This window comes from Acomys minous (assembly GCF_964271855.1).
Source record: "Acomys minous genome assembly, chromosome: 12".
Taxonomy (NCBI): domain Eukaryota; kingdom Metazoa; phylum Chordata; class Mammalia; order Rodentia; family Muridae; genus Acomys; species Acomys minous.
This window is the reverse complement of record NC_140493.1, coordinates 3,738,557-3,762,422: the sequence shown is the minus strand read 5'-3', so window position 1 is coordinate 3,762,422 and position 23,866 is coordinate 3,738,557. Positions and strand designations below refer to the sequence as shown.

Sequence of the window (23,866 nt, the reverse complement as noted above, 5' to 3'; positions counted from 1 at the left end):
AACTGACTCTCAGAGTTGTCTTCTGATTTTCTTTTTTTAAAAAAAGACTTATTTATTATTATGTATACAGTGCTCTGCCTGTGTGTACTCCTGCAGGCCAGAAGAGGGCGCCATATCACATTACAGATGGTTGTGAGCCACCATGTGGCTGCTGGGAATTGAACTCAGGACCTTTGGAAGAACAGACGGTGCTCTTAACCTCTGAGCCATCTCTCCAGCCCAGTCTTCTGATTTTCATACACAAACTCAAAACAACAACAACAAAAACCACAAACAAAGCTGGGCGTGGTGGCGCACGCCTTTAATCCCAGCTCTCGGGAGGCAGAGGCAGGTGGATCGCTGTGAGTTCGAGGCGAGCCTGGTCTACAAAATGAGTCCAGGACAGCCAAGGCTACACAGAGAAACCCTGTCTCAAAAAACCATAAAAACAAAAACAAAAACAAAAACCACAAACAACTGAGGCTGGGGAGGTGGCTCAGTGGTTCAGAACATTCGTTGCTCTTGCAGAGGACCCTGGTTCAACTCCCTGCACACACATGGCAGCTCCCATCCATCTGTAACACAGGCTCCAGGAGATCTGATGTCCTCCTCTGTCCTCCACCAGCACCAGGCACACATGTGGGGCATATTACACACATGCAGGCAAAACATATATGTATGTATATGTGTGTGTGTGTGTGTGTGTGTATGTTAAAACAAAAACAAAACCCACAGCACAAAGGCCACTAGAATCACTCTCATCTAGATTAGAAGCTTGAGCAAGAGAGAGTTAAAAAAGAAAATGGCAAAAAAAAATAAAAAAATAAAATAAAAAAAAGAAAAAGAAAAAGGCATGATGTGTGTTTGAGGAAGAAAGTGTGTAAAACCCAGGGATTCTGGCAGAAAGGTGTCTGGAGAGCCTAAGGTTCTCTACAGAGGCCCAGAGCAGGCCACCCAGGGTGAAGAGTCCGGCTTCCTAGCCTTCCTTCCTGACGCACACTATTCCCACCTATGGAAACGCCATCACGTGACTGCCCATCTCTTGGTCTCCGCTCACTCACCTTAGTAACAGACAAGAACACCTTCTCCAGGGTGTCGTTGGATTCCACCTGGTAGACGACACTATCTTCAATGCCAGCATGGTGTGCACAGGGTTTGGCAATAAATCTGTAACAGAAAAATCCAAGGTCGAATTCTAAATATGGTTTGCTAGGTATGGTGAAAGAGTGCTCACTAGTGGATTAATGTCAGAAACACAGGACTAGGAGCCAGAAATGTATTATTTGGTTTCATATTCTGCATTGACTCATTCGTAAAGACTTCTACTTAAAGGGTAGGTTGGGCCAGACAGTGATGGTGCACTGGGGAGGCAGAGGCAGAGGCAGGCGGATCTCTGTGAGCTCAAGAACAGCCTGGTCTATAGAGTGAGTTCCAGGCCAGCCAGGACTACATAGAGAAACTTTGTCTCAAAAAAACAAAACCAAGAGCCAGGTGTGGCAGTGCATGCCTTTAATCCCAGCACTCAGGAGGCAGACGAAGGCAGGTCTTCATTAGTTGGAGGCCAGCCTGGTCTACAAAGTGAGTCCAGGACAGCCACGGCTACACAGAGAAACCCTGTCTTGGAAAAACCAAAAAACACAATAACAAAAAAATAAAATATTGGTAAGGTGGGCCATGCCTTTAATTTCAGCACAGGCAGAGGCTGGTGGATCTTTGTGAGTTCCAGGCCAGCCAAGGCTACCATCTTAAAAAACTAACAACAGGCCAGGCGTGGTGGCGCACGCCTTTAATCCCAGCACTGGGGAGACAGAGGCAGGTGGATCTTTGTGAGTTCAAGGCCAGCCTGGTCTACAAAGCAAGTCCAGGACACCCAGGACTACACAGAGAAACCATGTCCTTTTTTTTTTTTTTAAGGGTTTTTGAGACAGGGTTTCTCTGTGTAGCCTTGGCTGTCCTGGACTCACTTTGTAGACCAGGCTGGCCTCAAACTCACAGGGATCCACCTGCCTCTGCCTCCCAAGTGCTGGGATTAAAGGCGTGAGCCACCACTGCCCGGCCAGAAACCCTGTCTTAAGAAACCAAAACAAAACAAAACAGAACAAAAAGGCTGTGTGTGCGAGTATACTAGGTGGGGCATGCCTTTAACTCCAACACTAGGAAGGTAGTCAGACCCTGTTTTCCAGACACAAATAACAATAATAAAGGCAATGTATGGGAAAATCTCTCACAAGCAAAGTGTTAATAATTTTCCTCGCATCAGAAGGCCAAGGCAGGTGTGGTGGCACACAGGTTGTCTCCATCCATACGGGGAGGTTGGGGGTGGGGTGGTCGGGGCAGGGGCTGATGCAGAAAGATTGAACATTTGAGGCCAGCCTGCCGTATAAAGAGAGACGCCCATTTAACTTTAGTTTTCAGGGAGTGAAGGTGGTTTTCTTGATCTTGTGTGTGTGTGTGTGTGTGTGTGTGTGTGTGTGTGTGTGTGTGTGTGTGTGTGTGATGGTTTGATTGCATGCAGTACCTGAAAAGGCCAGAAGATGGCATTAGAATCCTTGGAACAGGAGTTACAGACGGTTTTGAGTGTGGTGTTGGTTCTGGCAATCAAACCTGGGTCCTTTGGAAGGGCAGCTAGTGCTCTTAACCACTGAGCCAGCTTTCCAGCCCCCAGGTCATGTTGTTTTGTTGCTGAGGATTGAATCATCCTCAAATGTTTTTCATGCAACATCCAGGGCAGATAGTCTCTTTCTTTTTAGATTGACTCATTTAATTTTACATGTATGAGTGTTTTGCCTGCATGCATGTATGTGTACTGTGTGTGTGCCCGGTGCCCTCAGAGGTTAGAAAATAAGATCTGGTCTGATCCCCTGAAACTGATGGATGGCTGTGGACTATCATATGGGTGCTGGGAACCAAGTTTAGGTTCTGTTAAAGAACAAAAGCCGTCTTAAGTGATGAGCATCTCGCCAGCTCCCTGGCCCACATCTCAATTGCTGAAGAAGACAGAATGGAGACTGCACTGTTTCTCCTCTTCCTTTTGGCATACGGATGATGCACATGCACATGTGTGCACATGCACCAATGGCAACTTGCAGAGGTCAGAGACAACCTCAGGCGTGGGTTCTTGCCTTCTACCTTGCTGGAGACAGAGTCCTTTTGATGTTTGCTGCTGTGTGCATACAGATGGCCAGGGAGCTGCTTTGTTTCACTGCAGGAACACTGGGATTGCAGCAGTGCTTGCCCTGTCCAGCTTCATGCAGACTCTGAGGAGTCAACGAAGGCCCTCAAGGCAAGGCCTTCATCTACCAAGCTGTCTCCATGGCTCGGGATTAAGTCCCCAATCCAGCATGTATTATCTCTGATGATTAAGAATAAGAAATCTGGCTGGGCGGTGGTGGCGCACGCCCTTAATCCCAGCACTCGGGCGGCAGAGGCAGGTGGGTCTCTGTGAGTTCAAGACCAGCCTGGTCTACAGAGTTCAGGACAGCTAAGGCTACACAGAGAAACCCTGTCTCAAAAAAAAACCAGAAAAAAAAAAGACTAAGAAACTTGGGGCTGGAGAGATGGCTCAGTGGTTAAGAGCACTGTCTGCTCTTGCAGAGGACCTGAGTTCAATTCCCAACAACCACATGGTGGCTCACAACCATCTATAATGTGATCTGGTGCCTTTTTCTGGTGTGCATCCACACACGCAGATGGAGCACTCATATACATAAATAGATTCTGTGAACCAGTAGGCAGTGCTCCCCCACAGCCTCTGCATCAGTCCCTGCCCGAGTTCCTGCCCTGACTCTCTCAGTGTAAGTATAAGCTACAGTAAATCCTTCCCCCAAGTGGCTGTTAGTTACCTAGTGTCTTATCACAGCGACAGAAACTCTAACAATGCCACCCAGTGATACCAGGCAGCTGGGCTAGAGAAACCTGTTCCTGTTCTACAGGATCTCCGTTTGGATGTGGTGGTAAGCAGCACTCAGAAGGGTAATCAGGGTAGCCATTTTGTTGTTGAATTTGAATCCATGCCATATCAGAGACCAAAAAGTTCCCTACCACATGTTCTTAGCCACATGGTTGTATGACAACCTCAAAGCAGAAGGCAGCCTCTGTGTCCTTCTCTTAGCCCCTGTCCCTTTCTCAACCCAGAGGCACCTGAAGGTGCGTGAGGCTCAGACCTGCAGTCAGACAGATGCTGTGAACTCAGAGGCCACAGGCCGTCAGGCGCTGACAGAGTGGGAGAGCATCCATCAATGGTTAATTCTATTAGTTATTTATTTTAAAACATAGTTATTCTTAATTACAGACCCACAGAAGCCAGATGTATCAACTCCCGCCGGAACTGAAGTCACAAGAGGTTGAGAGTTAGTTGCCCAGCACAGAGCCAGGAGGCTACTCGGCTTCCCTGGAAGAGCAGTAAGTACTCAAAAATGCTCAGCCGTCTCTCCGTCCCAACAAAGGGTTTGTGCTTGGTTTTTATTGTTGTGGTTGTTTTTCAAGATGGTTTCTCTGTGTAGCCTTGGCTGTCCTGGACTCGCTTTGTAGACTAGGCTGGCCTCGAACTCACAGAGATCCACCTGCCTCTGTTGGGATTAAAGGCGTGCGCCACCATCACCCGGCTTTTGTGGTTGTTTTTGAGGCAGACTCCCCTTCTGTGTTCCTGGTTGGCCTGAAATTATGGAACTCAGGCTGGCCTTGAACTCAGAGATCCGCCTTTGCCTCCTGAGTGCTGCAGTTAAAAGTCTTTACCCCCACAATCAGCTAAAAAAAAAAAATTTTTTTAAACATTTATTTAGTGTACATGTTCCTGTGTGTGTGCATTGGGAGGATATACACCTTTGCTATGGCACACGTATGAAGGTCAGAAGGCAACTTCTGGGAATAAGAGAACTGAGCTGAGGTTGACAAGCCTGGCAGTCACTTCACAGGATTATTTCAAAGATGAAATGACAGGACGTATAACTAGTCTGGTACCTGATAGTAAACACTCATTAACCGTAGGCTTTAATGAACTCAGGAGATAGTTCAGTTGGTAGAAAACTGTACCTTGAAAGTATAAACCCCTGGGCTTAATCTGCAGCACTGCTGTCATCCTAGCACATATGAGGGAGCCAGAGAATCAGGGTCCAAGGGTCACCCTTGGTATGCAGTAAGATTGTCATTTTCACTAGAAACAGATTATCTCAGTCAGGTGCTTGCTACTACATTCAGCAGGACCAAGTAAGAAATCTGTACCTTAATGCCAGATGTGGTGGCACACACCTGTAATCCCAGCACTCCGGGAGACAGAGGCAGGAGGATCTCTGTGAGTTCCAGGACAGCGAAGGCTACACAGAGAAACCCTGTCTGGAAAACCAAACCAAGCCAACCAAACAACAACAAAAAAAGAAGTCTGTAGCTTACTCACAGGTAGCGCTAAGATCCTCGCCATCCGTGCTATCTGACCATGGAACAGACTCAACATCCCAAAGCTAACACAGTTCATTTCTCGCCCTCATTAGTTCAGAGTTCAGTGAAAAACCACGAGGCCACTCTGGTCTACATAACAAGTTCCAGGCCAACCACGGCTACACAGTGAGACCCGATCTTTGCGGAGGGACGGGGAGAGAGAGGAGAGAAATCTGTGGCTGGGGAGCAATCAGTCAAGTGTTTGCAAGTGTGAAGATCCTCTGACCCACATTAAAGGAGAAAAGCAGCCAGGCATGGTGGTACACACTTGTAACCCCAGCACTGGGGAGGTGGAGACAGTCAGATTTCTAGGGCTTTCTAGCCAGACAGCCTAGCCTATGGGTCAGTTTCCAAGTCAGTGAGACCCTGTGTCAAAATCCTCAGAGGACGAAACAGTGGTTAAGAGCACTTACTGTTTGCTCTTCCAGAGAACCAAGTTCGGTTCGTAGCACAATACTGAGGCTTGCAGACACCGGGACTCCAGCTCCGTGAGATTGGCACACTCTTTTGGTCTCCGTGGGCACCCCCCCCAACACACACAGTACACTTACATGTACACTTTTTTGTAGCCAGCTGTGGTGGTACATGCCTCTGATACCAGTGCTCAGTAGGTAGGTGGATCTGAGTTTGAGGCTAGCCAGGGGTACATAGAAAGACCCTGTCTCAAAAAAGAAAACAGGGGCTGGAGAGATGGCTCAGAGGTTAAGAGCACTGGCTGCTCTCCCAGAGGTCCTGAGTTCAATTCCCAGCAACCACATGGTGGCTCACAACCATCTATAATGAGATCTTGTGGACAGTCACACAGGCAGAACATTGGGCACATAATAAAATAAATAAATAAAAACAAAACAAAACAAAACCTTTTTAAAAAGTGACTATTTTACTAGTGTGTGGAGGTTTTCTCCTTCGACCATGTGGGTCTCAGGGTGCAAACTCAGACAGCTGAGTTCGGAGTCAGGTGCCTCTATCTGATGAGCCATCTTACCTACCCAGAAGTTGTACCATTCAGAAGGTCTGTAAAGCCAAAACTATCTTCATAATACTCCCCTGACTTTGTAATTACTTAAGTGTGCAATGAGACCACACAGCCACATGGTGTATCGTACTGTGATAGACCGAGTGAAAACAGATAGCAAGCATAGTATACAGGGCTATCAAATTACTCTTCTTTCTTTTTAGTTTGGAAAAATTATTTTTGACAAGATGTTAAATTATCATGAACAAGCTCATCATTATTATAAAAAATAAATGTATATATTCCATTTAAAAATTTAATTTCTGTAGCAGTATACATGACTAGATCTTTTTTTAAGATTTATTTATTTATTATTTATACAGTGCTCTGTCTGCATGTACACCTGCAGGCCAGAATAGGGCAGCAGATCTCATTATAGATGGTTGTGAGCCACCATGTGGTTGCTGGGAATTGAACTCAGGACCTCTGGAAGAGCAGCCAGTGCTCTCAACCTCTGAGCCATCTCTCCAGCCCACATGACTAGATCTTACTCACATAAATACATTTTCAAGAGATCCTTAATGGTTGTTTGCTTTGCTGAGACAGGTCTTGCTCTATCTGTAGTTCAGGCTGGCTTGGGTCATTTGCTCCCAAGTGTTGAAAAAAATTTTAGAGACTTCTCTTTGCTGATTGGGAGGCAGTGGCGGCTATTAGAGACAGTCCTGCCTTTCACCTTGTTTGAGACAGAGTTTCTTTTGTTAACTAAAGTAAAAGCCAGGTTAGCTGGTCTACCAGCTTCCTGTGGCTCTCTGGGCTCCACCTCCCTTCTCCTCTACCAGGTGCATGCTGGGATAGTGGGTAGGGTTTCCATTTGGGTTCTGGGGACCTGAGCTCAGGGTCTTACCTTGTACAGCAAGTGCCCTACCCACTGAGCTGTCTCCTCAGTCTGAAGATTACTTAGGGGGTGAGGGGGTTAAGTCAGGGTCTTATTGTGTAGCCCTGACTGGCCGAGAACTCCCAGCAACGCTCTTGTGAGTCTCCTCTGCTTGCCGGGATCACAGCTGTGAGCCGCCATGCCTGGCCTGAAAGCGCCTCTTCTCACCACTCCTTCAAGAGCAAGCCTCGTGGGACAGCCTGCGCTGTAGAGGTAATTGCATCCTGCCTTTTTCTGCTCTCTTAATGCCTGAGTATGTTAGTCAGCACAAAACCACCTGCTGCTTTGCGTCTCAAAACTAATAATTGCCTTGCGTTTGTGATTGGCTCACCATCAGGGGCAGGTGTGAACTATTCACAAACATGCAACGTCTAGACTGTGCTTCTTAACCAGTGTTCTGTAGCAAGTCACACAAACAGGCTGTTACACTGAGCCTACCTTGGCTCTCAGGGGTGGTCATGGGCCGGGCAAACGTGGGACCACTAGGCTTAGTTATGCCGTCTCTGCCACACAGACAGTAAGATAAGCATTTGTGAGTGAGAGGTCAGTTGATGTGTGCTTGAATGTCAAATAAAACGCAACTGTTCAGGAGACAGATAAACTTGAAAAGCAGGCGTGGGTATAATACATACAGTAGGGAGAGGAAGGGTATACCTGGACATGAGTTATTTTGATAGTTAAATCCTGTTGCACACGCCCATAATCCCAGGACTAGGGGGTAGGGGGCAGAGGCAGGCGGATCGCTGTGAGTTCGAGGCCAGCCTGGTCCACAAAGTCAGTCCAGGACAGCCAAGGCTAACACAGAGAAACCCTGTCTCGAGAAAAACCAAACCAACCAAACCAAAACAAGAGAAATGAATACTGGGGTGCTGTGGTAACACATCTCTAATCGCAGCACCAGAAGCAGCAGGTGGATCTGTGAGTTCAAGGCCACACTGGTCTACAGAGAAAGGCCAACCAGAACCGTGCAGTGAGGAGCCATGGACAGTTCGTCATGGCCAAAGGAGGGAGAGTTGCTTTCTCTAGTAGTGTAGCTGAAGCATGTTGTCCCTGTTCATGCAAGAAGCCCTAACTAAATTCAGTGAGTTGGGGCTGGAGAGACGGCTCAGAGGTTAAGAGCACTGACTGTTCTTCCTAAAGGTCCTGGGTTCAATTCCCAGCAACCACATGGTGGCTCACAACCTCTATAATGAGACCTGGTGCCCTCTTCTGGCCTGCATAATAATCTTAAAAACAATAACAATAAATCTTAAAAATAAAAATTCAGAGTTGGGTGTGGTGGCGCACACCTTTAACCCCAGCACTTGGGAGGCAGAGGCAGATGGATCCCTGTGAGTTTGAGGCCAGCCTGGTCTACAAAGCGAGTTTAGGACAGCCAAGGCTACACAGAGAAACCCTGTTTCGGGAAAAAAAACCACCAAACAAACAAAAACTCAGTGAGTCACAAAATAACAAAGAACAAAACAAAACAGAAAGCAAGACCAGGTAGGAGAAAAGGAAAGTGGCTCAGCAGTATGAGAAGGGGTGAGAGAGGGTAAAAAAAAAACGATCTAACGCTTTGTGGGCTCAGCCAGTTGCGTCCTCAACCCACAGCCTCCTTCCCAAGCAACTGCCCTACTCCTACAGGGTCTCCCTGTGTAGCCCTGGGTGTCCTGGAACTCACTCTGTACATCAGGCTGGCCTCGAACTCAAGGGAGACCTTCCTGCCTCTAAGTTTAAAGGTGTATGCCATCACTGCCTAGTCAAAAATAAATCTTTTCTTGTTGTTACTGTTTTGTTTTCGTTTTTTGGGGGGACAGGGTTTCTCTGTGCAATAGCCCTGGCTGTCCTGGACTTGCTCTGTAGACCAGGCTGTCCTTGAGCTACCTCCCAAGTGCTGGGATTAAAGCTGTGCGTGCCACTGTGTGTTTTGCCTGCAGCTGGGTCTGTGTGTGCATGCCTGGAGGCTGAGGAGTGTGTCCAGATGCCCTGGAAATGGAGTTGGGGATGGCTTCAGTCATCACGTGGGTGCTGGGAACTGAACCCCAAAGCGCTGGAAGAACAACAAGTGCTCTTAACCGCGCAGCTCGCCAGCCAAGGCAGCCAACTTTAATCTCTGATTAGAGATTTCCTAGAAAGACTTAAAAAACCACAACAGTCTGAGCTAATTAGTGGGAGACACTCTGTGCCTGTGAAGGAGTTCCCCCGCACGCTAAACTCTTCAAGGAATATCCTTTCTAACCCCCACCCCTCCTCTGGTGTTTGTCTTTGGGCACAGACCCTTTAGCCTAGGCCGTCCTCAGATTAGTGATTTTACTTCAGCCTTGTAAATGCTGGGATTACAGGCTTGTGGCATCACACTCAATTAGGAGTCCTGGATTGACAAAGACAGCACAAATGTGATTGTTCTCACTGCCCCTGGCTGTGCAGCTTCCTGTGTATATAGGACTACCCGACAAACTTGTTTGTTTACAGATCATTAACTACTGAGCATATTTAGACCGAAAGTAAAAATACAAAGCAATGGTTAGCTAGAAGTTACTGTCAACCAAATATTACTAAAAATAGAATATCTGGTGACCTAAATCATTCAGGGACTGATCGACATAGCCCTGAGTGCCCTCACTCACCCTGTCCACAGTTAAGATTGGATCTTGTTGCTGGGCGCTGCACACCGTTAGTCCCAGCACTTGGGAGGCAAATCTCTGAATTTGAGGCCAGCCTGGTCTGCAGAGCAAGTTCCAGGTCAGCCAAGGCTACACAGAGAAACTCTGTCTATTAAAAAAATTTTTTTTTCATTTATTTATTATATATACAATGCTCTGCCTGCATGTATGCCTTCATGTAAGCCAGAAGAGGGCACCAGATCACATTATAGATGGTTGTGAGGCACCAATTGGTTGCTGGGAATTGAACTCAGGACCTCTGGGAGAGCAGCCAGTGCTCTAACCGCTGAGCCACCTCTCAGCCCTACATTACTGCTTTTATTTGACAAATCTAAAGTACTAATCTGGCATGGTGGCGCACACCTGTAATTCTAGCGGAAATGAAAGCAGGATTAGGAGCTCAAGGCCCGCCACGTTGAGCTACATAAGGAGTCCAAGGCTAGCCTTGGCTACAGAAGACTGTCTCAAACAAAGCAAGACAGAAGTTGTGTAAGGGGCTCGCGTGTCAAAGTGTAGGCGATGCAGATGGTATAGGCGTGATGTAGCTCACCGAGGGAGCCCTCGCCGTGCAGCTTGTCCTCAGAGGCAGCCTGGGATACCAGAGACCCGGCCTCTATGAAACTAAAAACTGACATACTATTTGTTGTTGTTGTTGTTGTTTTGTTTTTTTTAGGTTTTTCGAGACAGGGTCTCTCTGTGTAGCCTTGGCTGTCCTAGACTCACTTTGTAGTCCAGGCTGGCCTCAACTCACAGAGATCCGCCTGCCTCTGCCTCCCAAGTGCTGGGATTAAAGGCGTGTGCCACTGTGCCCACTCCAAGTGCAGCTTTTTAGTTTTCTTTTCTTTTTCTTTTTGGTTTTTCGAGACAGGGTTTCTCTATGTAGCCTTGGCTGTCCTGGACTCTCTTTGTAGACCAGGCTGGCCTCGAACTCACAGAGATCCGCCTGCCTCTGCCTCCCAGTGCTGGGATTAAAGGCGTGCGCCACCACAGCCCAGTTTGAGATGCTATTTTTAAAAGCCAGGGTGCACTTTGTATTTCCTTTCTAGCTCAACTCTTGAGTCTTCACATTGAAAACCCCAAAAGCATGTGCAGTGGGCAGTGGTCCCTGGACAACAGTCTCTGGAAAGAGTTGTGATAAACTCCTTTCCCAGCAACATCTCAGTTAACTTCCCTAGTGATAAAACTGAAACAGATTCAAGTACAAATGGTCAGAACTCTGTATATTCTAGAAGAATTCAGAATAGGCAGATCACTCCTTCCCACTCGGTAAGGACAGTACAGATGTTGTTTCTGCTTTCTTTCATTAACCTCTTCTTTACCCATTTAGAAGACTCCACTATTGTTTTGAATCACGGAACTGCCATGTTTGTTTTCAGTGACAGCTGCAGTCTGTAGGAGAACATCAGGGCCTGATCTCAGTCATGGCAGTATTGCTTGTCCACAGAACACCAACGCCTCCTGTGCAGAGGAAGCTGTGGAGAGACGTTTTTCCAGAGTGAGGAGGGACTCAGAGGGCCCTGACTATCTGGAGCTGACTGGGAAGGAAACTGGAGATACGACGGGGCCAAGGGACCATTTTTGCCAGCCTCACTCTGCTGATCTGGAAACGTCATTTAATTCTGCGGTTGGCAATTCAACTGTGCCCAAGAGAGCAGGCTCCTGGAGGGGAGTGGGCGGCGCTCCTTACAACCCAGTCAGCACGCACGGCTCTTCCTCTCACAGGCTCTGTTCCCTGTAGGGCTCACCAACACTGGGCCGGAGAGGACAGATCTCTGGGAGAAGGGCAGCCAGGATTTTTTTTTTTAAAGCTAAAAAGCAGATAGGCCTGGTGGTGCACACCTTTAATCCCAGCATTCGGGAGGCAGAGGCAGGTGGATCACTGTGAGTTCGAGGCCAGCCTGGTCTACAAAGAGAGTCCAGGACAGCCAAGGCTACATACAGAAACCCTGTCTCGAAAAACCAAAAAGAAAAAGAAAAGAAAACTAAAAAGCTGCACTTGGAGTGGGCACAGTGGCACACGCGCCTTTAATCCCAGCACTCGGGAGCCAGAGGCAGGCGGATTGCTGTGAGTTCGAGGCCAGCCTGGTCTACAAAGTGAGTCCAGGACAGCCAGGGCTACACAGAGAACTCCTGTCTCAAAAAAACAAAAACAAAAACAAAAATTGAGCTTACAGATCCAGAGCAGTGGCTTATCTCTGTGATCCCAATGATCAAGAGGAAGAGGGAGGGCAGCTTGAGGAAGAGAGAGAGCCTGCCTGTCTTGGAAACAAAGCAAACAAAAAGAAGATACCCCAGATGAAGTTTAAAGTGTCCTCTCAGGTTTCCATTAACAATATAATAGTAAAGAAAAGAACAAACCTGGAGGAGCTACTGCCTGTGACAGAGCTATCAGGGTGTGTAGAAGACAGAGGGGAAGAAAGTGCTCAGCACCAACCCAGCACGGGGAGCGTGGACAACAGAGCGCTCCAAGGCATGTGCACAAGGAGAGCCTTTCCAGCCCCTCAGTAAGAGCTCACTGCACACTGCAGGCTGGCCACTCTGGTGCTCCAGGCACCAGCTGCTTCTGGAGCTCTGGTTTTGCCAGTGCTGGAGATTGAGCCCAGGGCAAGCACTCCATCTCTGAGCTGTACCCTCAGGTCCACACGGGTGGATGCTCTTGAGCAAAATACATGATAGTGGTAGGTGTGGAGGCTCTTGCTTGTAACCTTAGCACTTGGGCAGCGAGGGCAGGAAGACCACCAGAGTTAAAGGGCAGGATGAGTGACACAGCAAGCTGAAACCAGTCTGGACTGCAGAAGATATATTTTATTTATGGTCAGATCGGTTTTCAAGTAATCTCTATTAGGAGAGGCTCCAGCTCTCCAGGGAATATAGAAAGGAGAGGGGGGGTGGGAAAGCACTGTGGTTGGTTCATGAGAAGGGAAGGAAGTGCGGCACAGCACAACAGGCTGGACCTGGGGGCCTAACACTTGGGAGACTTCTGAGCTCTGGGCTAGCCTAGACTACATGGCAAGACCTTATCTGGAGGAGGAAGCTTTTTATCAAGTAGGATAGGGCTAAGACACCTTAAAATATAAAACATAGCTCTTAACCCCAGCCTGGTCTACAAAGTCAGGGCTACACAGAGAAATCCTGTCTCAAAGAACCATAAAAATGCTAGGCGTGGTGGCACATGCCTTTAATCCCAGCACTCAGGAGGCAGAGGCAGGCGGATTGATGTGAGTTCAAGGCCAGTCTGGTCTACAAAGGGGGGGGGGGTTCCAAGAAAGCCAAGGCTACACAGAGAAGCCCCATCTTGAAAAACCTAAAAATAAATAAATAAATAAAAGTACCCCCAGAACTTGGGAGGCTAAGGATGGAGGAGCCTGTGAGTTCAAGGCCAGTTCAGCTGTAAAGTATCACAACAGCTAGCTTCACAATCAAGCTCCTGCCTCAAGCAAACAAAAACACCTGGAAGGTGGCTTAAGGAAAACAGTCTATCACACACACTGGGGAAATGAGCTTAATATTGGGTCTAGTACCCAACTCTGAGGTACTGTGGATCCAAGTCAGTGCTGTACGGTGAGCACAGCCTGCAGCTCTTGTCAGACTCAGCTCACTGTCTGCAGGGCCATGGCATCTGCATTCACCAGCCCATGACTGCTGTGTCATTTGTTTCTGGGAAGAATAGGTAGGGTTTTGGAAGGGAGAAAATGCAGGAGGAACCACATTCCCAGTTATTCTGGATAGGCTTTCTGTTGTTGTTGACGGTGGTTTTGTTCTGCTTGTTTTGCTTTTGTTGTTGTTTTGTTTTTTTGAGACAGGGTTTCTCTGTGTAACCTTGGCTGTCCTGGACTCACTATGTAGACCAGGCTGGCCTCAAACTCACAGAGATCCACCTGCCTCTGCCTCCCGAGTGCTGGGATTAAAGGCGTACACCACCACACCCAGCTGTGTGTGTTTGTTTGTTTTGTTTTGTTTTTTTGAGACAAGGTTTCTCTGTGTAGCCCTGGCTCTCCTGGAACTCACAGAGATCCACCTGCTGGGCTGGCACAGTTCTTAATAGCTGAGCCCTATCTCAGCCCCTCGGATAGGCTTTTAATGTACCTTAATTGTAGCTTCTGTTCCCTTTACGGGAAGCCAGCACACAAAAGAGGAGCAGTCAATTCCAAGCACTCTCTGAGCATGGTGGGTCTTAAAGGGAAACAAATAGCAACAATGTCTCTAGGTCAACTTCTAAGGTCACACAAGAAACAAACAAGGTGGTTGTGCTCACTAGACAAGGGTCCGTTAGGAGGCTTGCTCATCTGACCCTGACACTGGAGAACCATGGAAACACACTGTGTTCTCCTGGGAAACAGTCCTTCCCAGTGGCTCCTCCAGGGAACAGCCACCAGCCACAGGGGACAGCGACCTTTAGAATCTCAATGCATAGTTTTTTTTCTCCCCGAGACAGGGTTTCTCTGTGTAGCCCTGGCTGTCCTGGACTCGCTTTGTAGACCAGGCTGGCCTCAAACTCACAGTGATCCACTTGCCTCTGCCTCCTGAGTGCTGGGATTAAAGGCGTGCGCCACCACTGCCTGGCTTCCTAATGCATAACCTTATTATATGTGGATGTTTATCAATAGCAGAGGGAAGTCACAAAACTGGTATATGTCTGTCTGAAAAAGGAATATCGCTGTGACAATGAAAAAAATTTTGTACTGGATTGTCTGTTTTCTTCCACAGTCACTACATTTTGTTTTCAACCCTCACATACTAAAGAAAAGAATGCCCAGGTCTAGTTTTCTCCTAAGTCTGCACCTCCACTTCAGGGATACTTAAAATAATGATGATGATCTTGAAAAACTATAAGTTCCTGGGGGCCCAGGAAAGACTTGAATTTCATTTTCTACATTTATTTATTGTATATTTATTTTTGTACTTGAGTGTCTGGCACGGCACTTTCACAAGAGACAAACGGTACTAGTAATTACAGATAAGCGACTAGCTACATTAAAAAAAAAAAAGTCAGGCGCAGACAAATTAAAGTAATCCAAAACAGATATTTCTGAGTAATGGATTATTTTGTTTGAACTACATCTCCACACTAGAAAAGAGCATTCTTGCATTACAGTCGTGTTTGTCTAGATAAAGCTTGTTTTGTTTTTTCAAAAGACGCCTCTGCCTGCCTGTGCAGAAAATACTTTATCAAAAACACAGTGCTATAATAAATCACGTCAAATCCTCTCTGAATAGTATCTTTTGGCAGCAGAAACGACCCACCATTCAAAGAAAGGGGGAAACTTAAGCACGGAGCACATGGTTAAGCCAAGTATTTTGTGAATACGACTTTAGAGGCTGTTTCACAAAGCTGTTTCCAATAAACAGCCAGGCTCCAGCGCCTACAGAAAGCCCACTCTTGCTTTCTCAGGCCTCCAAGGCCCGCTCAGCAGTTCCTCTCGACACCTTCCCCAAACTTTGGAAGCCTCAGGCTTCGCCACACCCTATCCTAGTTAGACCGAGACTGTCATATTAAGGAACCCGCGCTAGCAAATCAGGGCTTTGGGCCTAACTGATCCGGTTCCCTTCAACTCTCAGAAGCTATAGTAACTTTAGGAAACATTGCATCGCCTGCATCACCTATGTCCCTCGGAAAGTCTGAGCACCCAGGCTTCCGGGACCCCCAACTAATTCTGGTTCTCCTGGGCCCTTCCTGTTCCACGCGTGGGGCTCAGCGGGGACACGACTCACCCTTGGGTTCCTGGGGGTGGGGAGGCAGTCTTTAAGGTCCCCACCCGACTCTGGGGTGTGCACTTGAGGGGACGCAGCGCTCCCCTCGACCCGCTCCCCTCGACCCTCTCCCGCTTGCCCACACCCCACACCCGCCGTCTGCACGCAGGCTCCAGGAGCGCGTCGCCGGGCCCGGAGCATCCCCCGCCGCGGCCCCGGCTCCCCCGCCCGGGCTTCCGGCCCTCGGCCTCCCCGCCCGCCCGCTCGCCCGCCCGCGGCGCCCCCGGCCCTGCGCAGCGGCTCTCACCGCTCGAACAGCAGCCTCACGGAGAAGATGCCCGCCGCCAGCGGGAACACCGACAGTATGTGCCAGGCGCTCGGGTAGCGGTCGCCGTCGCCGGGGCCCTCCACGTCCGCCCAGCTCACGTTCTGAGGCAGCCAGAAGCGCTCGCTCCACAGCCAGCCGCACAGGAGGTCCAGGACTCTCGCCGCCGCAGTCGCCATCTTACGCCTGCCGGGCGGCCACTGCCGCCACTGCCTCTGCGGCAGCCAGGGCCAACGGAACCCGCTGGGAGGCAGCGCTGGGGCGGAGCCCGGCCCGGCCTATGGCCACCCTCTTCCGTCCCCCGGTCCACCCCGCGGCCCAGCTGCCTCTCCTGCACACGGGTCTCCTCCCCGCCCATCTCGCCTTCCCGCCCACTTCCCCGCCGCAGGAGCCCAGGCATCTTCAGGTGGGGCCCAGGCTGGGTTTGCTGCCTCCTGGCGCATTGACCACGCCCTCCCGCCCTGGCCACGCCCCGCTCACCTGCATCCCGAGCCCCGCCCAGCTTCTTGCAGCAGGTTGCACACCACTGTGGTCACACCTTCACTTTAGGCTAGTTTCTCCCCGTTCCGGGTTTACGGTCCTGATCCTCATTCACAGTCCCCGCGTCCCAGGCCGTCTGCCGTGCCTTTCATTAAGCACCTCTATGATCTCCGCCCACTTCTCAGCGTTAGGCCTTAGAAGTTACCTTCACTTTTTCTCATAGAAAACACAGGGCTTTCTTTGGAACATCCTTAAATGGCAAGCCTGTAATTCCAGCCTCCACTGTTAATTCCACTTTGCGGGGTAAGGGAATGGGCGCTGGAGGGTTAGGAGTTCAAGGTCATCCTCTGCTACCCAGCAAGTTCGAGGCCAGCCCGAGCTATAAGAGACCTTCCCCCCCCATCCCCACCCTCTTTTGAGCAAGGCGGGGTGGGGGGAGGTGGGGTTTCACAACTGTGATCTCAGCACTTGGGTGGCCGAAGCAAAAGAACCGTCATGAGTTTAAGACCAGTATGAAAAAAAAAAAGTTACGGGGCCGGGCGTGGTGGCGCACACCTTTAATCCCAGCACTCGGGAGGCAGAGGCAGGCGGATCGCTGTGAGTTCGAGGCCAGCCTGGTCTACAGAGCGAGTCCAGGACAGCCAAGGCTACACAGAGAAACCTTGTCTCAAAAATCAAAAAAAAAAAAAAAAAAAAGTTACGGGGCTGGAGTGACGACCTAGCGGCGAAGAGCACGGATTCCTCTTCCAAAGGTCCTGAGTGCAATTCCTGGCACCCACATGGCAGCTCACAACCGTCTGTAACTGCAAGATCTGACACCCACAGACACACATGCAGGCAAACCACCAATGCATATCAAATAAAAATAAATAACTTAAAAAGAAAAGAGAAAAAAAGTTCCTTGCTTTTCCCACATGAGGGGAAAGGGGAATGGAACAGACAAAGCAACGAGGCAACAGAAAAGCAAATGCGATCTGCCACATAGCAGGGTTTGCCGAGCACATTTTCCGCAGGTTCTTTCACTTCTGCGTCCCATGAGTTCAAAACCGTTATGCTCACTGTTGTGAAGAGTAATAAATGAGGTTCAAAGAGGCAGAGCAGTTTGCCCAGTCATAGAGATAAGCAGCTGTGCCTAGAAACTCTCTCGACTCAGGAGCCCTGGTTTCCTTGTCCTGTGAACGGCCTTAAGTGTTCCAGGTTGCACTCCTGTGAACACTGAACTCTTGTGAGTCTTCATAGACAAGGGAAATGGAACCGTGGGCCAAGCATTTTCAATTTGCCAAAGAACCTGAACCCTATCGGTTAAAACCTAACCACAAGGTTAATAGCCAGGGGCTAACTAGGGACGGTGGGGGTTCCTCGGCAGACGTCTCAAGTATGGCTGAGGACAACAGATGAAGTAACTTTGCAACTAGGAAGGCATGCTCAGAGTTGGAGGTGAGGAGCCGTCATGGAAGAGCCATCGCCGAGGGCACTGAAAGGCTTTACCTCACCTCAGATGATCAGTTTCGCCCAAGCTCTATGGACTGTTTTGTCAGCTCTGGCTGTGGAGGCTTTGGAACAGAAGCAGCGGGGTGGAGTTAATGTTTTGTTGTCTTCATTTCCGATGTTGGGAATTGAACCCTGGGCCTTGCACATGCAAAGCGCATCCTCCACAGCTGAGCTATCTCCCCGGCATCGTAAGTGACATCACTGCCACCTGAACCATTGCTTGAACCCATTTCATCACCAGTCACCAAAAGCCGCGCTCACAGCCTTTAAATGGTCCCACCATCACAGACTGCTGCTCTCTTGCCTTTCCTGCTCTTACTCTGTGTCTCTTGCTCGGTTTATGCCAACAAGAGGGCCTGTAACGGGGAGTTTGGGTTTCTTTGTAAACTCAGTTGTGTTATGTAAATGTGTTTTTGTTGTAATCCCAAGTGTGGGATTTCAGTTTGAGCTTTAGCTTGCCCACACATGTCAGTTGTCTAGCGAGGGGCGTGACTCTTGCCAGCTGGTAACGTGCAGCACGGAGAGGGGCGTGGTCTAGGGCCCAGAGAGCATGTGGGGTGGCCTGCGGTGTTGGCTGGTAGCCTGTACCAGCTTGAAGAGTCCAGACACAGACAGTGCCATGGTTTTGGGGAGCAGCGCCTTGGAGGAGACTGCTGGCTGGGGCTGTTTGTGGAGACGGGTACAGCCCAAAAGAACCCAACTGACCCTCAACAGCTGGGAGAAGTAAAGGGGTCCCCTCTCCCCACTAGCCTTCCCTCTCCTATGTAAAGTTGGGAGGTCGGAAGGGAGGTTAAGGCCTAAACACCCCAAATAAAGTAGAGTTTAAAAGAAAGAATGCTACAAGGACCTGAGTTCAAATTCCCAACATCTACACACACACACACACACACACACACACACACACACACACACCAGGTTCTATTCCTAGCACCAACATGTCAGCTCACAAACATCTGTTACTTCCCTTCCAGGGGATCCAATACCTTCTGCTGCTTCAGCTGGCCCAGCCATGCCTGTGGTGCACAAGCACACACGCAGGCAAACATGGACACATAAAAAGAAATCTAAAAAAGTATAAATAAAGGGGACGAGCAGTAGAAGAAGACACTAAACATCCTCTTTGCATATTCCATGCAAATGCTCACACAAATGTGTGCATGGAATGAACACACACACAGACACACACACACCACAGCCTATGTACAAAAGTTCCAGAGACTGCCAGGTGAGGTGGCACATACTTTTGATCTCAGCACTCAGATGGCCATGAGTTGGAGGCCAGCCTGGTGTTCATAACTAGTTCCAATCCAGCCACAGTTAGCACAACAAGACCCTGTCTCAAACAAACAAAAGGAAAAATTCCAGAGAATCACCAGGGTCTGGGTGGTCATTATTTTTTTCCAGCCTCATACGTCTGTTATTTGTGCTGTGTATGTGATGTGCTGTTCATGCATTGACAGTTGTATGATCTATCAAGTTATGAGGACTAGCAAATGCATGCCTTTCTTCCTAGCACTCAGGAAGTGGAAGTAGATGGGCCTCTGTGATTTCAACATAATCTGCATAATGAATTCCAAGCCAACCAGGCTTACATTGTAGGGCCCCATCTCAACCAATCAATCAGTTCTACATTCTGAAGTACTGAAGATTAAGATTTAATGTGCAGGGACTGAAAACAGATGGTTTAGCAGTTAAGGACACTTGTTGTCCCTCAGGACCCAGGTTTGGTCCCTAGAAGCCTCATGGTGGCTTACAAACACCCATCAAGTCCTGTCCCAGGGGATCAGATGCCTCCTCTAACCTCTGGGACATGAGGTACTCATGTGGCACACATCTATGCATGCAGACAAAACATTCATACACATACATTTTTTTTTAAAGATTTATTTTATTTATTGCATATGAGTGCTTTGTCTGCAGAAGAGGGTGTTAGATCACATTACAGATGGTTATGAGCCACCATGGGGTTGCTGGGAATTGAACTCAGGACCTCTGGAAGAACAGGCGACGCTCTTAACCACTGAGCCATCTCTCCAGCCCAAATTTTTAAAAATCTAAAAATAAAAGATTTAGGGCTTGAGAGATGGCTCAGGGGTTAAGGGCACTGACTACTCTTCCAGAGGCTCATAGCCATCTATAATGTGATCTGGTGCCCTCTTCTGGCCTGCAGGTGTACATGCAGCCAGAGCACTACATACATAGTAATTTTTTTTTTAAATTAAGGTGCAAATAGTCAAGATTTGATTCTTTATGTAACGATAAACAAATCCATCGAATCAGTATGCAGATTTACTTTATTCTCTAATAAATGATTAAAATTATCTGTATTCCAAAGGATTGTTTTGGTTGTTTGGTTGTTTTGTTTGGGTTTTCAAAACAGGGTTTCTCTGTGTAACGGAGCCCTGGCTGTCCTGGACTCACTTTGTATACATGCTAGCCTCTGCCTCCTGAGTGCTGAGATCGAAGGCATACATTACCATGCCCGGCAAAGAGTTGGAGGTTTTTTTTGTTTTGTTTGTTTTTTTCGAGACAGGGTTTCTCTGTGTAGCCTTGGCCATCCTGGACTCCCTTTGTAGACCAGGCTGGCCTCAAACTCACAGCAATCCACCTGCCTCTGCTTCCCGAGTGCTAGGATTAAAGGCGTGTGCCACCATGCCCGGCTTAAGAGTTGTTTTAAAATAGATATTTTGGGGCTGGAAAGATGGCTCATCGGTTAAGAACACTGTCTGCTCTTCCCTGAGTTCAGTTCCCAGCAACCACATAGTGGCTCACAACCATCTATACTGGGATCTGATGCCCTCTTCTGGCCTGCAGATAGGATACTCATCTACATAAAATAAATAAGTAAATCATTTTAAAAATTGTTTATAGATAATTTTGGCTGGAAAGATGATTCAATGGAACACTTACTGCTCTTTCAGAGGACCCAGGTTCAATTCCCAGCAGCCACATAGCAGATCACAGCCATTTGTAATTCCAGCTGCAGGGGATTAATGCCCCTGTCTGGCCTCCACAGGCAGCAGCCACACATGTGGTGCACAGCTACACATATATGCAACGTACTTAAACACATAAAAAATAAAAATTTATACAAAAATAAAATTCCTCATTTTATTTTATTTTTGAAACAGGGTTTCTCCATGTAGCCTTGACTGTCCTGGACTCAATTTGTAGACCAAGCTGGCCTTGAACTCTCAGCGATCCGCCTGCCTCTGCCACCCCAGTGCTGTGAAGGAAAGGGCTCATGACTGGAATGCCCAAAGCCCTGAGCTACAGCAGATAGCAAGAAGCCAAGAGCAGAGGCAGAAATATCTTAAAGGTGAACCATGACAGAGAAGCTGAGACCACAGCAGAGAGGCTGTGAAGAGCAGATGAGACTTTAAAAATTATAACACTTGACGGATGGGAGAGTTTAAGAGTTAATAGTCTAGGGCTGGAGAGATGGCTCAGAGGTTAAGAGCACTGGCTGTTCTTCCAAAGGTCCTGAGTTCAATTCCCAGCAACCACATGGTGGCTCACAACCATCTATAATGAGATCTGGTGCCCTCTTCTGGTGTGCAGGGGTACATGCAGCCTAGAGCACTGTATACATAATAAATAAATATTTTTTAAAAAGAGTTAATAGTCTGTTTAAAAAAAGTTAATAGTCTAATGCGGGCATAGCGGTGCACACCTTTAATCCCAGTGCTTGGGAGGCAGAGGCAGGTGAATGGCTGTGAGTTGGAGGCCAGCTTGGTCTACAAAGTGAGTCCAGGACAGCCCAGGCTACACAGAGAAACCCTGTCTCGAAAAACCAAAAAAAAAAAAATAAAAATAAAAAAAACAAGACCCCACAACAAACCAAGAAGAGCAGCAGACACAGAGCAGTTGATTCTACAGAAGATGTCAACAACCAAAGACACACATACCCAGAGTAAGGAACACACACCTTCAGCAGAGATGGCTGGAAATCCTATTTTGTGTGTTAGGAATAACTGTAAGGTGGATTACTAAATGTTGAGTACAAGAAACAGTAATAATAATAATAATAATAATAATAATAATAAGAAGAAGAAGAAGAAGAAGAAGAAGAAGAAGAAGAAGAAGAAGAAGAAAAGAAAAGCACCACTGGAATTTGACTTGGTAAAACAAACAGTTCATTGTGAATGCACATACTAAATCTCTTGCCAAATTACTTGCAATTTTCCAGAAAATTGTCCTCTTCCTTCAGGGTAGATGCAAAGCCCACAACTCAACTCAGCATTACCATCTAGTGGTGAAATAGATTCATAGCGCTTTCCTCCTCAACAGCTCAAATAAAAGTAGGTCTCAAGAGACCCTACAGACATAAAGACACAGTAGAAAAAATAACAGTGGGAAGCTGAAATGTAAATTAAAATCTTTATTGAATAAAAATGGTTTGGGCTAAACAAGACTACCAGGAAGCATTGCTTTACACCTCTAAGACAGAGCTAAGTCTCTACAAATGCACAAGACCTCTACTTTAAAGACACCCCCATATACATCATTTGGGGTATGAGTTATGTACAATAAATGTACTCACTAAAGCCTCACTACTAGAGAAAGCCCCTGTGCTCCTTGGAGTCCACCCACCTGACAAACGAACGGCCCAGGAAGTGGAGCTCACAGCTTAGTCTGTGAGCACCGTCACCAGGGCTGGTTGGCTTTGGCTGCTGCTGTGGCCCCAGATTGTTCAAGAAAGCGAGTAAGCAAGCCAAGGAGTGGTGTTCCTCCAAGGTCACTTCCTGTCTCGCTTCCCTGGACAGTGGACTGTGCCCTGGAAGTGGAAATGCACCCTGCCTCCTCCAAGACACTTCTGCCCAGTGTTTTATCACGGCAGTGTAATCAAACTAGGACAGCACCCGAGAGGAAAGACCTAAAGTTGATTTCATTCAACCCTGGAAATATCTGCCTTAAAAGTCAATACATTTCAAAGATGATAAAAGATTTGCCCCGGGTGGCTTTCGGGGTGTGAGCTCAGGTGGTCTCTCAAGTGGCCCCTCTTTTTCTCTCTCCTTTGGAGTCTTCACACTGTTCTACATGGAGCATGGTGAACGGGGCTCAAAAGCCCTTTATTAGAAAAACACTGCCGCCTTCAGGAAAGTGCCAGGAGCCAGCGGCAGGGAACACAGTGGGCCAGAGTGCAGCCCGCGCCAGCTACCTGGGTGTGCTGAGCCTCAGCAAGCACCAAGGCAGACAGGGTGGCTTTGTCTTAAAGGTGTTTCAAAAGATTGGCTGTATTCTTCTCAGTTGTCTGTCACTGTTGCTGGCCATGTGTCACAGGGGCCATCTGTCAGAGGATAGCTTCGTGGAGGCAGTTCCCTCACCTTTATGTAGACAAGGTAGTTCAGGCCCATGGAGCAAGTGCCTTTACCTAGTCAGGGGTTTCACCGGGACAAAGGTTGCTGTTTCCTAACTCAGTAATTAACAAGGCAGAGAGTAGGAGGAAAAGCAATAAATTTCCCATATCTATCAGAGGAAGGAAATGCATTTAAGAAAAAAAAAAAAAGTCTGAAAGACTAAATATTTGATTTCAATAGCTGAAATTGATAAAAAATATCTACACTGTGCCCTTTATACTAAAGTGCTTCTGGTCATAAGATGTAGGCTCCTGAGTCTGCTCTGCATGTCTCTAATTCCACAGTGGTGTTTGTAGTGTGAAAATGTGCCTTGAACTTTTAGCCACATTCACACTGGCTTTAGGATACTGGGTTGTACTGGTAAGAGAAGGCCCTGCTTAGCCCTTACACATATCTTCACGGCTAAAATGGAGCTTCTTTTTTTTGTTTGTTTTTTGTTTTTTTGGTTTTTTTGGTTTTTTTTGAGACAGTGTTTCCCTGTGTGTAGCCCTGGTTGTCCTGGAACTCACTCTGTAGACCAGGCTGGCCCTGAACTCACAGAGATCCGCCTGCCTCGGCCCCCCCCCCCCCCGC

General features: G+C 47.9%; 1 protein-coding gene across 2 annotated transcripts in view; it reads right to left on the bottom strand.

Moving 5' to 3' along the window:
* The window catches only part of CERS5 (ceramide synthase 5), a 29,304-nt gene extending 13,017 nt beyond the window's left edge, over nt 1-16,287 (bottom strand). The window contains exons 1-2 of one of the 2 annotated variants that reach the window (XM_084751497.1): nt 15,945-16,287; nt 1,041-1,146 (exon numbers count right to left, since the gene is read on the bottom strand). In XM_084751497.1, coding sequence (XP_084607623.1) covers nt 1,041-1,146; nt 15,945-16,141 — 303 coding nt within the window. In that variant the 5' untranslated portion in view covers nt 16,142-16,287. The remainder of the gene's footprint in view (nt 1-1,040; nt 1,147-15,944) is intronic. The other variant, XM_084751496.1, reaches the window with a different exon arrangement.
* Nucleotides 16,288-23,866: the final 7,579 nt, after the last annotated feature.